Raw genomic sequence first — 13638 nt, forward strand, 5'->3', positions numbered from 1 at the left:
AATTTTAGGAAGGAGTTACTAATTTGCAGATAAGATTAATTTTTTTCTTGCCTGTTGGCAATTTTGGTGTTTGCCAAGTCTTACCAGAATGGTAAGAAATAAATGGAAATTTACTCTTTTCCCCCTGCTTTCTAGAGTTTTGATTTACTGATCAAAGAAATTGAAACTAAGTAAAGCTATTAATGTTTTTGTTCACATCATGTTTTTATATTTCTGTATTAAAATCCTTAGCTGTTTCCTGATGTCTCAGGATTAAATTTTAGTCTCTGCTCACAGGTACAAATATATTAACTGAAAGTGCAGCCCCTGAAATTAAAGCTGGTAAAATGCCCTTAAGAGTTTTTTTTTTTTGTGAGAGACGAGGTCTCGCTGTGTTGCCCAAGTTGTCCTTGAACTCCTGGGCTCCAGTGATCCTTCCACCTCAGCCTCCAAGTAGCTGAGACTCTAAGAATGCACCGTTGTGCCCAGCTTGAGTTCAGTTTTTTTTTTTTCTTTGAGATAGAGTCTTGCTCTGTCGCCCAAGCTGGAGTGCAGTGGCACGATCTCAGCTCACTGCAGCCTTGCCTTCCAGGTTCAAGTGATTCTCCTGCCTCAACCTCCTAAGTAGTTGGGATTACTGGCATATGCCACCATGCCTGGCTAATTTTTGTATTTTTAGTAGAGATTGGGTTTCACCGTGTTGGCCAGGCTGGTCTAGAACTCCTGACCTCAAATGACCTGCCCACCTCATGCTCCCAAAGTGCTGGGATTATAGGCGTGAGCCACCACGCCTGGCCTTGGTTTCATTTAAACAAATTTGTTTCATAATCGAGTAGTAGTCAACATAAAAATAAGTTGCTGTGATACTATGTTTCATTTTACTATTTTACAATTTTGAATGTTATGGTTAGTTTCCCTAAGCCTCTTAGGAAAACATAAGAGACCAGGGGAATATTCATTCTGTTTGAAGGTGAGGGGTTTCCTATGTCATTACACGGTAGCTTTTAAAAGGTGTTCGGAGTTTTAGGGCTTTTGAATGGTGTCCAGGACTAGTAGAAAGGAACAAAGAAGAAATGAAAGAGTGGGGAGCATTCAGGGCTCTCATTTATGCTTCAACCTAAGTAGCTCCCATTTTAATCATTTATTTCTGTGTGGATTTGACATGATCTCTTTTGAAAACAGGATCTACCGTGAAAAGAAAAAGGTTAAAAATCATACTCATAAATAAATACTATCAATCGGTCAGTAGTTCATATTGACCCTAATACTGTATTTGACTTATTACTATGGTAGTACAGTGGTAAAAATCAATTCAGGAAAAGGACAGTGTCAGAGGGAAGGTGTAAAACATCTTACATAAACCTACTTTCTTGTCTTGAATAACTTTTCATCCTAAGTGAGGCAGGTAGTAGTAGCCAGGATGATTAAGTCTCTCAACAGAATTGAGGGTTAATTTTTTTTTGGAGACTGAGTCTTTCTCTGCTGCCCAGGCTGGAGTGTAGTGGCACGAACTTGGCTCACTGCAACCTCTGCCTCCCAGGTTCAAGCAATTTTCCTGCCTCAGCTTCCCGAGTAACTGGGATTACAGGCTCATGTCACCATGCCCGGCTAATTTTTATATTTTAGTAGAGACAGGAGTTTCACCATGTTGGCCAGGCTGGTCTCGAACTCCTGAACTCAGATGATCCACCCCTCGGCCTCCCAAAGTGTTGGGATTACAGGCGTGAGCCACCACGCCCAGCCATGATTCTTAAACTTGTTAAGAGGTGTAATAACTGGAAATCATGATACTCTTTATGGAATTGACCAATTAGATGTATTATTGATGTATTTAATTCCATCATATGAAGTATAAACAGTTATATTAGCAGAAGGCATTATATTATAGCTACACAATATAAAGAATATAAATTCATATTTTCCCGATTCAGAGGTCTAACTACAGTGAAACTGATAAATAAGTTTTATATTAGCAGCTATAAATCTTTGTTTTCAGGACCCCTTTCCACTCTTAAAAATTATGTATTATATTAGATATTGTGCCAACTTATACTACTGACTGCAGTAGTACAGGATTTTAGTCCTAACCCACTGCTTTCCCTGGGTAACCTTGGCAGGTGGAAATCATTTATAAATCAAATATTTTAATCTTATGTACAATATACTTAGAAACTTTTTACTTAAAATTATAATTTACATTTAATGTTGTTAGATAATGATTAATAGTTATTTTAGTTGATTTGCCATGTAATTTACATTTCTTTCCCAGCTCCCCCCACCCCCATTTCATTTTTTTCCAGTATTTGAATGTAAGGCTTTTTAAAAAATAAAGTTTCTTCTACATTTCTAGAAGTAGAAGTAGAAGAATTGCCTCCGATTGATCATGGCATTCCTATTACAGACCGAAGAAGTACTTTTCAGGCACACTTGGCTCCAGTAGTTTGTCCCAAACAGGTAACGTTCCTTTGTCTAGCTCATTTTGATAATTTCCTAAAGTATCAGGTAAATGATTTTGCAGTATTGCCCTTATTTTCACTTTTATGTTTTATTTTCATATAAGATAAAAATTATTTGTTCATTTTTCTACTCCCAAATTACTGTGAATCACGGAAGGTTTGTTTTGTTTCTGTTTGTCTCTGCTTTCTTTCTTTTTTTTTTGAGATGGTATCTCTCCTTGTTGCCCAGGCTGGTCTCAATCTGGACTCAGTCAGCCCTCCTGCCTCAGCCTCCCAATCTAAAGTATTGGGATCACAGGCATAAGCCACGTAGCCAGGCCTGTCACTGCTTTCAAAATTGTATCTAAACTCTGATTAGGGTTAACCCTCTAATGAATCTTTAAATAAGAAACACTCATTGTGTTATAGAAAATTGTGATGCTTAATATCTTGTCGAAAAGAATTATTTGTCCTGTCGAATGGGAGTTCTGTGAAACTAAGTCCATTCCCGGGGACAGTGGATAGACTGGCTAAACCCAGTCCTCCCTACCTGACTTACTTTCCTTTGTGCTTCTTGATCTTAAGTGACCTTATTTCCACCCACGGATAGAAATGGGAGCGGTTTCAGCCATAAACTATTCCTAGGTCTTTGTCTTTCTTATTCTCCTTTCAGCAGAATCCTTTTCTTCTGCTTTGCTTCTATAATGTACCTCAGCTCACCTTATTGATGTACGAGGCAATTTCAATACTACCTGTAAAGTTACATTTTTTAAAAAGTCTCATTTACCGCAAGTTTTAGGCATGAGTCTCTTCCTTTGGTTTTGCAGCTACTCTACTCTTGAAGCTCTTTAAACCCTGGCCTTCAGGGATACAGCTCTTCGTACCAGGCTCTTTCACTCTCTGAAAGAGGAAGTTCTTTTCTGCATTGACCTGTGGTCAAGATTATAACTTTTGGTGCGGACTTCTGGTCTTTTCTCTCAGGAATCCTATTTTGTCCCTGGCCCTTGGTCAAATCTTCTTCCCAGGGTCCTCCTGAGACATTCTAATTCTGAATTTGTTCATTCTGGATCCTCTTTCTGTTTCTGATCATAGTCACTTAGATTTACAGCATTATAATTTGTGAGAGCTGAAACCAATTTTAGAGGTCATTGTCTGTTTTATTGATCAGAATTTGAGAACCTGAAAGATTATAAAATGATAAACAGAAGATTGCACAATTTGTGATCCAAATTGGTGTCCCCAACTCTACCTCAGTCTTCCCTGCCACCAGTGTTTCTTTCATACTTCTTGACGTTACAACATTCCTGAAAAATCTGACCATGTATCACTGTTCTTTCTCTTATCCACGTTTGCACATGTAATGTGTGCTGATTTCCAGTGTCTACAAGGGAACATCTAAACTTATTACACAGATCCTTTGTAATATGGCCCTAGCTTATCATTCATGACACATCTTCTGTCATCTCATTCATTCTCTAAGTTAAGCTGTGTAAAGCTTCCTGAACTTTTCTCTTTTTTGTTCCTGCTAGGGTTGCCAGATAAAATACAGAATACCTAGTTAAATTTGAATTTCAGGTAAACATTATTGCATGGGACGTACTTATAGTAAAAAAATTACTTGTCGTTTATCTAAAATTCAGATTTAACTGGATGTCCTGTATTTTTAGTTGCTGAATTTGGTCACCCAGTCCCTGTATTTGCATATAACCCTGTTCTCTGTGTGGAATGTCTTCTTCCTGCCCCATCTTTCCTTCTGATACAGAAGAACTGCCACTTGTAAGACCTGGCTCATGTGACCTCCTTTATGAACCTTACTTGACTCCCAGAGAAAGCTGTGGTTTTATAACATTTGGAACATACCATTATTGTACACCTGCTACATTGGATGTATACATTTGGTAGATTTCAGAGCTAGTTTTTAGAAGTTTTACATAATACATTTAAAATTCCCTACATGGGGAACAAATTATCCCTTTGACATAGTAGTACCGAAATATTTGTTGATAATTAGTGCTCAAAAATACCAGATCTGTCATTTTTATATCAATTATGAGTACCAGCTTCTGCCCCTAAAATGAGAAGGAAACTTTGGAAATGACTTTTTCAGAGTATAGTAGACTCTTTGAGTGGCTTTTTAAATATAGCATACTTTAAGGTATTTTTCTAGCATTTATTTACAGAGCAAATATGAAAAGCATACTTATTTATGTTATTGCTGTTTTTAAGGTGAAAATGGTTCTTTCCAAATTGTATGAGAATAAGAAAATAGCTAGTGCCACCCACAACATCTATGCCTACAGGTGAGTAATCATCACAAGTTTTAGTATATGCAATTTGTAAAAAATAGAGGGAAATGATGCATGATTTTAGAAAATAATAACTATTATATATTTTTTCCATCGTAATAGTAATAGACATGTAGAATACTTGGAAACTGCAGAAAAGAAAAGAACTGAAGGGAAAAATCTGGCATTTTCTGCCATCAAATGTAACTGACAATATTTTGGTTTTTGTTTTGTTTTTTTCTATGCAAAGTTTATTTTTTCCCAATGCTTTACCTTTGTATCCTGTTTTTTACTTAATTAAACAGAAGCCCTTTTTCATGTTGTTATAACTGCTTGATAAATACTGTTTAGTGGCTGTTTAATATTTGAGATGCCATACTACAGTTTATTTAACCATTCATTTCCTTTTAGTTTTTCATATTTTTCACGATTATAAAGAGTGGTCCAGGGAACATCTCTGTATACTTTTTAGGTTATTTTCTCAGGATAGGTTCTGGTTGCTTGAGATTCTTTTTTGAAATGAAATGGGAATATAATAAAAGGAAGAAAGAATTCTTAGAAGTAGAATTTTCAAAAAGTGTGAGCAATTTTGAAACTCTTGATATATAGCCAAATTTCTTGCAAAGGTTTCGTTGTGTTTTGGTTTGGTTTTTGAGACAGGGTCTCCCTCTGCTGCACAGGCTGGAGCACAGAGGTGCCATCTTGGCTCAAGCAATCCTCCCACCTCAGCCTCCAAAGTTAGCTGGGACTATAGGCGCGAGCCACCATGCCCGGCATAATTTTTATATTTTTTGTAGAGACAGAGTTCCGCCATGTTGCCCAGGCTGGCCTCAAACTCCTGAGTTCAAGTGTTTTGCCCACCTCGGCCTCCCAAAGTGTTAGGATTTACAGGTGTGAGCCCAAAGGTTTTTAAAACCAATTTATGCTCCCATAAGCAGTGAAGTAAGAGTATTTCTTTTACGACATGAGTTTCGGCTTTGAGAATTCAGGTTTTTATATGCATCTTTGCTGACTTGTAAGTGAAGAGATGAAGGGCATTTGAAAAATTTGTAAGACTTTAAAAGAACATAGTTTAGGCCTAAAATAAATCAGGACATAGGGACTTGGTATAAATTTAAAATGTGATTGAGACTATTTGTAGAATCTAGGCTATCTGAAATTGAAACTCAAAAACTCATCATTTTGAGTAGGTGAGTTCTTAATATTACTAATGTCACATCTCTTTAAGTGCCAAAACTTACTTACAAACAATTATTTGTTATGTAATTCCCCTCTTAATAGAGTATCACTGGACAGAATTTTAATGTTTTCTTAATCAGTTATGACCTTCAATAGGAAAATGAGGAATTAGACTACTCTCAGTCATTGGAATGGGCTGTAAAAATTGTAATATTCATTTATTCTACATGTTTTTTGAGTGCCTACTCTGTGCCAAAACTTTATGTAAATTAACTCTGATTAGTTAGCAATTCTACCACTGTAGAAAGGTTAGCTTTTCAAGATCTCATAGTTAAGTGATAAAGCTAAATTTGATAATCCAATTTCATTTGGTTTCTTTATTTGACTCCTCCATGGCTGTGGCTACAGCTTCAACAATCTTGTATCTAAGCTATGTGAAAAAAGAAAAAAGGCACTCGTAGTATTTTAACTTTAATGTTCATAGTAGGTGGTCAGTAAATATTGAGTCATCGGATGGATGGAGGGAAGGAAGGATGAGTGAATGAATGAATGTGATGGCTGTAAGGTAACATAATTGACTTAGGTGTGTAGATGGGCTTTTATAGCTTTTAGTATTTACATTAAAAGTTTACAACTTTTTATAGCCAGAGCTGGGAAGATGTCTTTACAACATTTGCCCAGTTCCACATGATACCATTGTAGGGCCCTAAGAAATCCACCAGATGGCATGCTGTAACTGACACTATTTTTTTTTTTTTTTTAATCTCTGGCACTTATTTGCCAAGCTTATTTTACTGTATTGTAGGCCTACATTATTATTTCAAATATAACTTTCTAGATAGTTTAAATGGATAAAAATACCGTGATTTGTCTCTAATATTAGTAACCATCCAGAGGAAAATTTAAATCTTTGCATTCTTAGAAGAAAATAGAGAAATACTTGATGGCTGCAATAAGATGAAAGTATAAAATATTACCTTATGTTGGTTTTGTTGCCTTCATCTTTTTTTATATGCTTTTTGTTTCACTACATCTTAAGGCTCTTTGAAGAAAGATGCATGCCACTTACTTCTTTTATAATATGTCATAGTACCTGTTGCTTCTATACAGTATATTCTCAATAAATGTTTTTCAATGATTGCTCTCGGTAGCTTCAAGGTTAAGTGAAGTAAGGGGAATGTCACAGGTATAAATTCACATAATAGCAACATTTCTGATATAAAGGAGATGCCTTTGATTCCTGGCTTTCCCAAGTATATAAAAAGGCAAACATACTGGATAGTAAGCCATCAGTGAAAATATATCTAATATAATACATATTTCAAGAAGGATTTAAAAAAATGAATATGCCAATTTTGGAAGTAATCAACATGATCGCAAATATTGAGGAATAACTTTTATGATAATATTTTAGGTTCAAAGTCTAACGCTGTTACATGTATTTGCAGAATATACTGTGAGGATAAACAGACCTTCTTACAGGATTGTGAGGATGACGGGGAAACAGCGGCTGGTGGGCGTCTTCTTCATCTCATGGAGGTAGGTGTAAGTTAAACTATCAGTCCTGTTCTGTACAAGCCATAAAATTTCTCAATGAAACAGAGCTCCATTTAGTAATAGCTAAGTCCGTTGAACTATGTAATATAAGATATATTTGATTTAATTAGTAGTTGATGTTAAAATATTGATCGAATGAAAATTTTAACCAGTGGATGTGGGACAGAAAGCAAATAATTAATAAGAAGTGCTATGCTTTCAAGACATAGACAATAGAAGATTGTCTTCAACTTTGGGAAAACTCTTTGTTTTTTTGACAATTTCCTTCTCTTTATTTTTTCTATTCTTTCTTTATGGAACTCCTGTTAGTTGGATATTGGAACCTCTGGATAGATCAAGAATTTTTTTTTTTTTTAATTAAGTTGTCCATCTCATTGTCTTTATATTCTGAGACATTTTCTTGACTGTTGTCCAAAATTTCTGTTGAATTTAAAATTTTTTTTAGCAACCATATATTTAATTTTTAAGAGTTCTTTCTTGCTTTTTGTTTTTCCTTTTTAAGAATATCCTGTTCTGTTTTATGGCTCCAATATCTTCTAAAATTTCTCCGATTATATTAATTAGAGTTTCTTTTTTAAGATGTTCTCACTCCTAAAAAAATTTTTCCTGGTCCATTTTAGTTTGTTTATCTTGTCCTTTCTCTTTCATGCTGCTGGATTTTCTTCATCTGTCTGGTGATCATTTATTGTTTATTAATTTTAAGATTGGATTGTTTTTTTCCTAAGGTAGTTACTTGGTTTTTTCTGTTCTTGTATGTGAAGGTTTATTTTCTAACAAGGCCTTTCCCTTGAATAGGAACTGTGTGTGTGAGGCAGGCCTGTAAACTGGCCGGCTTCACATTAAGGGCAGCATTTGACAGATGTCAAACTGATGAAGACAGCCAGGCATGGTGGCTTACGCCTGTAATCCTAGCACTTTGGGAAGCCGAGGCGGGGAGATCACTTGAGCCCAGGAGTTCGAAACCAGCCTGGGCAACATGGTGAAACCCTGTCTCTACCAAAAAAACACAAAAATTAGCCGGCATGGTGGTGCATGCACCTGTAGGTCCCAGCTACTTGGGAGGCTGAGGTGGGAGGATCACTTGAGCCCAGGAGGCAGAGGTTGCAGTGAGCCAAGATTGCCCCACTGCACTCTAGCCTGGTGACAGAGTGAAACTGATCTAGATCTCAACTGATGAAAACCTTACTAGTAGCACCAGGGATTGATGCCTCGTGCAGCCCCTGTAGCTTTGTTCAGAAGCAGGGTGTTTGTTGTTGTTGCTATTTGGCCTAGTGGTAAAATGCTGCCTAAATTTAGCTGTTCTGGTTGAAGTCACCAGGAACTAGAATCATACCTGCATGGTCTCCGCTTCACTCTGTCCAGTTGCCCCAAATTTGGGAATTTGAGGACGTTTGTGAAACACACAAGTGGTGGTTTTCCAGATTCCCTTCTGTTCTTTCATTTCACTGCCTGAATTGTTAGTAATCTCACTCAGTGCCTACTCATCTGACTCTACCATTAAAGTCACTGGGAAATTTTATGTGCAATTTTATATATGGGTTATTTCTTTCTCCTTTTTAAAAACTCATATTTGTACATGTCTGTCTGTGTATCTAATTATGCTTCCAAAAAATAACAGATTTTGAATGTGAAGAATGTCATGGTGGTAGTATCACGCTGGTATGGAGGGATTCTGCTAGGACCAGATCGCTTTAAACATATCAACAACTGTGCCAGAAACATACTAGTGGAAAAGAACTACACAAATTCACCTGTAAGTGGCTCCTCATACTATATCTAGAGAATTTCTTATCACTGCCTGGGAATTTTTTAAAAAGACAGAAAAGAGTGAATCAGAATGTGGGTGGTGAATTGATAAAACCTTTGGACTAAGAACTTGGAGACCTAGACTCTAAACAGTGTGTCTGGCCAGTCATGTGACTTTGGACAGATCACTTCATCCCTTCGCACCTTGATTTCATAGGTTCATAAAATTTTATAATTAGAAAAACCTTTTAAGACCAACTAGGTTCCACCCCTAAAATTGAGCCCCAGAGTGGTTGTAGCTGATATCATATCAGACTAGATGTTCTTTAAACGTCTATAAAATTCTGAAATTCTCCATTAGTGTAAAACATCTCCCCCTCCACCGGCATACCTTTAGATGCTTTCTTCCTTTTTCCTTTTTTTTTTTGAGATGGAGTCTCGCTGTGTCGCCCAGGCTGGAGTATAGTGGCACGATCTCAGCTCACTGCAAGCTCCGCCTCCTGGGTTGACGCCATTCTCCTGCCTCAGCCTCCCGAGTAGCTGGGACTACAGGCTCCCGCCACCACGCCTGGCTGATTTTTTTGTGTTTGCAGTAGAGATGGAGTTTCACCATGTTAGCCAGGATGGTCTCGATCTCCTGACCTCGTGATCCTCCCATCTCAGCCTTCCAAAGTGCTGGGATTACAGGCATGAGCCACTGTGCCTGACTCTCTTCCTTTATACTTTGAGTTTATTTTGTTTCATATTTTAGGTATGTTCATATCTGCCTTATTTAAATTTTACTGCCTTGCTTGGGAAAGTGGGACAATAGATGAAATAATACTGAAATTATTCAAACATAAATCTACTAGATAAATAAGATTCCCTTGATTATTCTTGATTGTTTAAAATTAGCCTATAAGTGAAAGTACCCTGTAAAACACAGAAATGACACATATGAAAGTGATTATACCCTCACTGTAACATATATACATACATACATATATGTATGAATATATGTAGAATATATATGTATAAATATTTTCTAAGTGATTAGATTTAAGTTTGTCTTTATGTAAATGGAGAGATGCTGCACTGATTTGTGTCTTTTTCAGGAGGAGTCATCTAAGTCTTTGGGAAAGAACAAAAAAGTAAGAAAAGACAAGAAGAAGAATGAACATTAATACCTGAAACTATAGGAAAGGTTAATTTGCCTATAATTATATATACATTCCGTAGTCATCAAGGAGTATATTGTGCAGAGAGGGTATCCTTGACTGCTCAAGTCAGCCAGTTCAGCATGGATACCAACATTAGCTTTTCTTCTTTGGTTATATCGTCTGCCAAAAATAGAGAACTCATGATCTATTCATGTGTGTTTCAGGCTTATTTGGGAGAACTAATTTGAACTTAATCACCACTTCATCTAATTTTAGGAAGGTAACAGTTGCCCAGGGCAGTACCTGAATTAACTGTCCATTTCAGTGCATGTCAAGTGCCTTTGTTAGGTGGAGAAGAAGTGTCTCTAGAGGAATATAAATACCTGATTTCTTGTCATCGAGATTCTTGTACTGTTAAATGAATATTGCCTTTTACTGCTCTTTATGGCGTACTGGAATAGGAGCTCATTTATGATTGATCTTGGAGAGTTTCTTCTTGTGATTTTAGTTCATGAGTATGTCACCTTTCATTTTATAGTGTTCATCATTGAGTAATGGATTAAGTGAAAATCCAGGAGTATCCATCTGCAGTTATGTGCTGAGGTGATAATTCATCCAACATATTTGTTAGCATAAATATTATGCCTCAGTTTCTGTTGCAAATTGGTGATTGTGAAATTTCAGAAAGTGATTTTCTAGTCTCTGCTTTTTTTGTTTAATTCTTGTAATATAAGCAATAAATATGGAGTGTCAGTAGTCTCCTTCCACTCCAGAGATGTGTTGGTGTAACATTCTCTTTTCTTATAACAACCTGGAAGTACCTTTCTTGTGATCTTCACTGAGGGATTAGAACTATGGTAGAAGCTAGGCTGTGGTGAATGGGACGTTTGTAGAGTGGGATAGAGGGGGCAGAATGACCCTGGTATAGGGCAGAGTGTGTTGTGTAGTTACATCAGTTTGATGCATGCTTCCCATCTGCACTCCAGACAGCTTTCTCAGTTCCAAGATTTTGCAGAGAGAAGGAGCAAACCTTTTCATTGGAAAAACAGAAACAACCCTCCCACCCATTTTTTCCCTCTATTCATCAAACTTTTGTGTTTCTTTCATCTTCCAGTTACCTCTAGGCATTTAGACAATGAGATTTACCTTTGAGATAGGACAATAAGTGATTAACTGCTCGCTTTCAGATGGAATGGCACACAGTTGTTAAAAGTTATTAGCTGATCACAGATTTGCCTGGACTTCCCTTCCCAGGGAGGGAACAGAAGTTAGGAGGCAACTTTGGGATGGTGCTAGAGCATGGAAAGCACAGAGAATTGGACAAACAGGTCTTTTTCTCTTTTCTCTGATGTTTTACCTTTAAAAGATTCAACATCCTTACTGTTGGTATTTTTAGTAAGGTTATAGTAAATAACTTTACACCAGGATGGATTCTGAAATATAAATTCTGAATTATATTTGTTGTAACTATATTTTATGTTGTATGTTATCAAGAGTCATCAGAGAATGACCTTTTTGTGTTTGGAACACTTAAACCTCAGGTTCCATGAAAAGTATGTTTTGTGTTTTAACTGTTAAAATACTTTAAAAAGTTAATTGTTTTACGTAATTAAAGAAGTTAAAAACTATTAACATTAAATAATTTCACAATTTCAACATGTCAGACCTATGAAGGGAGATAGAAAACAATGAGAAAGTTATTTTTGCTCCTTTATACAGAATTGTTAACTATATTTTACTAACTAAAAAACTCTAGTATTCTTTACCTAAAGTCAATTGACTGGTAAGAGGGAGAGATGCAAAATTCTCCAGTTCTGAACTCAGAGCTATTTCACACTCTACTCTTAATGGAAACTTGAACTAATGATAGATAGTATTTTTTTTCCTCTATTTAAAATTTTTGTCTTGATTAGGAGATTTTTCAGTTCTTCGTATAATAATTTTCTACAATCAGATCTATGCTATGGCATATTTTGCTTTATTTAAAATTTTTTTTTTTAGAGATGAGATCTTGCTCTGTCTAGATCTGAGGCTGGAGTGCAGTGGCATGATCATGGCTCACTGCAGCCTTGACCTTCCAGCCTTTCAAGTAGCTGGGATTACAGGCATGTGCTACCACACCTGGCTAATTTTTAAAATTTTTTGTAAAGATAGGGTCTTACTATGTTGCCCAGGCTGTCTTGAACTCCTGGCCTCAAGCGATCTTCCTGCCAAGGTGTTGGAATTATAGGTGTGAGCCACCATGCCTGGCCTGCTTTGACATATTTTATAGTGTATTAATTACAAATAGTCTGCATATGCCAGAATATAAAAGCAAGTATTAACTACTTTTTAGATGGGAATTGCGGAAGCTGCATCAAAAGTATGCTTTGAGGTATATATGATGAAACAGAGCCTTTCTGAAGAGAATTATATCAAACTAATTACAACCAAGAAATAATAGCATGAAGCATATACTGTTTGGAGGACAGGAACATTTTTTGGGAAAATTACATAATCACCTCTGATTCTACTATCCAGAGATAGGCATTATTATTAATATTTGATATGTACATCCTTACATTATTTTTTTCTTATGCATGATTTTATATGGCTATTTTTCTTTCTATAAAAATGGTATTAAACTGTATATACTGTTTTGTAGCCTACATATTTCATATAGAAGTATATTGTTAACATTTTCCATGTCAATAAATATTCTTCTATGGCTTACATTTCTTATGGCTGCATTGTATTCTGTCTTCTCAGTATTTCCTATTATACTAACTAGTCCTCCACTTATTTCCAATTTTTACGTTTTCTTTAACTTTTCAGTGCTATAAACAACTGTGAAAACCTACATCATTTGCAGATTTTTGTATATATATTTTATTATTTCTTTAGGAAAAGCTCCTAGATATGGAATTTCTTGTCAAGGTTTGTACATTTTAATAGCTTTTGATTATTTGAGTCAGATTGTCCTCCAGGAAAGTGTTATCAGTGATTGCTCCATTAATACTGTGTTGGAATATACTTAATACTAGCCAAAGATGGGAAAAAATAGGCAGTTTGCTTGATAACTCCCAAGATCCTTTCTAAAAAAATAACCTTTTTGGCCAGGCAGTGTCTCACGCCTGTAATCCCAGCACTTTGGGTGGCTGAGGCAGGCTGATCACTTGAGGTCAGGAGGTCGAGACCAGCCTGACCAACACGGTCAAACCTGTCTCTACTAAAAATACAACAAAAATTAGCTGGATGTGGTGTTGGGCACCTGTAATCCCAGTTACTCCAGGGGGGCTAAGGCAGGAGAATCACTTGAACCCGGGAGGTGGAGGTTGC

The 13638-nt window shown here is 36.4% G+C and overlaps 1 protein-coding gene across 7 annotated transcripts in view; it reads left to right on the forward strand.

The window, feature by feature from the left end:
- IMPACT (impact RWD domain protein) overlaps nt 1-13638 on the forward strand; it is a 66629-nt gene that overhangs the window by 17832 nt on the left and 35159 nt on the right. For 2 of the 7 annotated variants that reach the window (XR_002518649.2, XM_009192551.3), the window contains exons 7-11: nt 2330-2433; nt 4641-4714; nt 7327-7417; nt 9054-9188; nt 10276-10364. Coding sequence is in view for 6 of the 7 variants with exons in the window: in XM_009192551.3 (XP_009190815.2) it covers nt 2330-2433; nt 4641-4714; nt 7327-7417; nt 9054-9188; nt 10276-10344 (473 nt within the window). In the remaining variant the exon portion in view is untranslated. The other 5 variants (XM_009192550.3, XM_009192553.4, XM_003914246.5 and 2 more) reach the window with 4 other exon arrangements.

The sequence above is a fragment of the Papio anubis genome, chromosome 19 (assembly GCF_008728515.1).
Source record: "Papio anubis isolate 15944 chromosome 19, Panubis1.0, whole genome shotgun sequence".
In the NCBI taxonomy this organism is placed as follows: domain Eukaryota; kingdom Metazoa; phylum Chordata; class Mammalia; order Primates; family Cercopithecidae; genus Papio; species Papio anubis.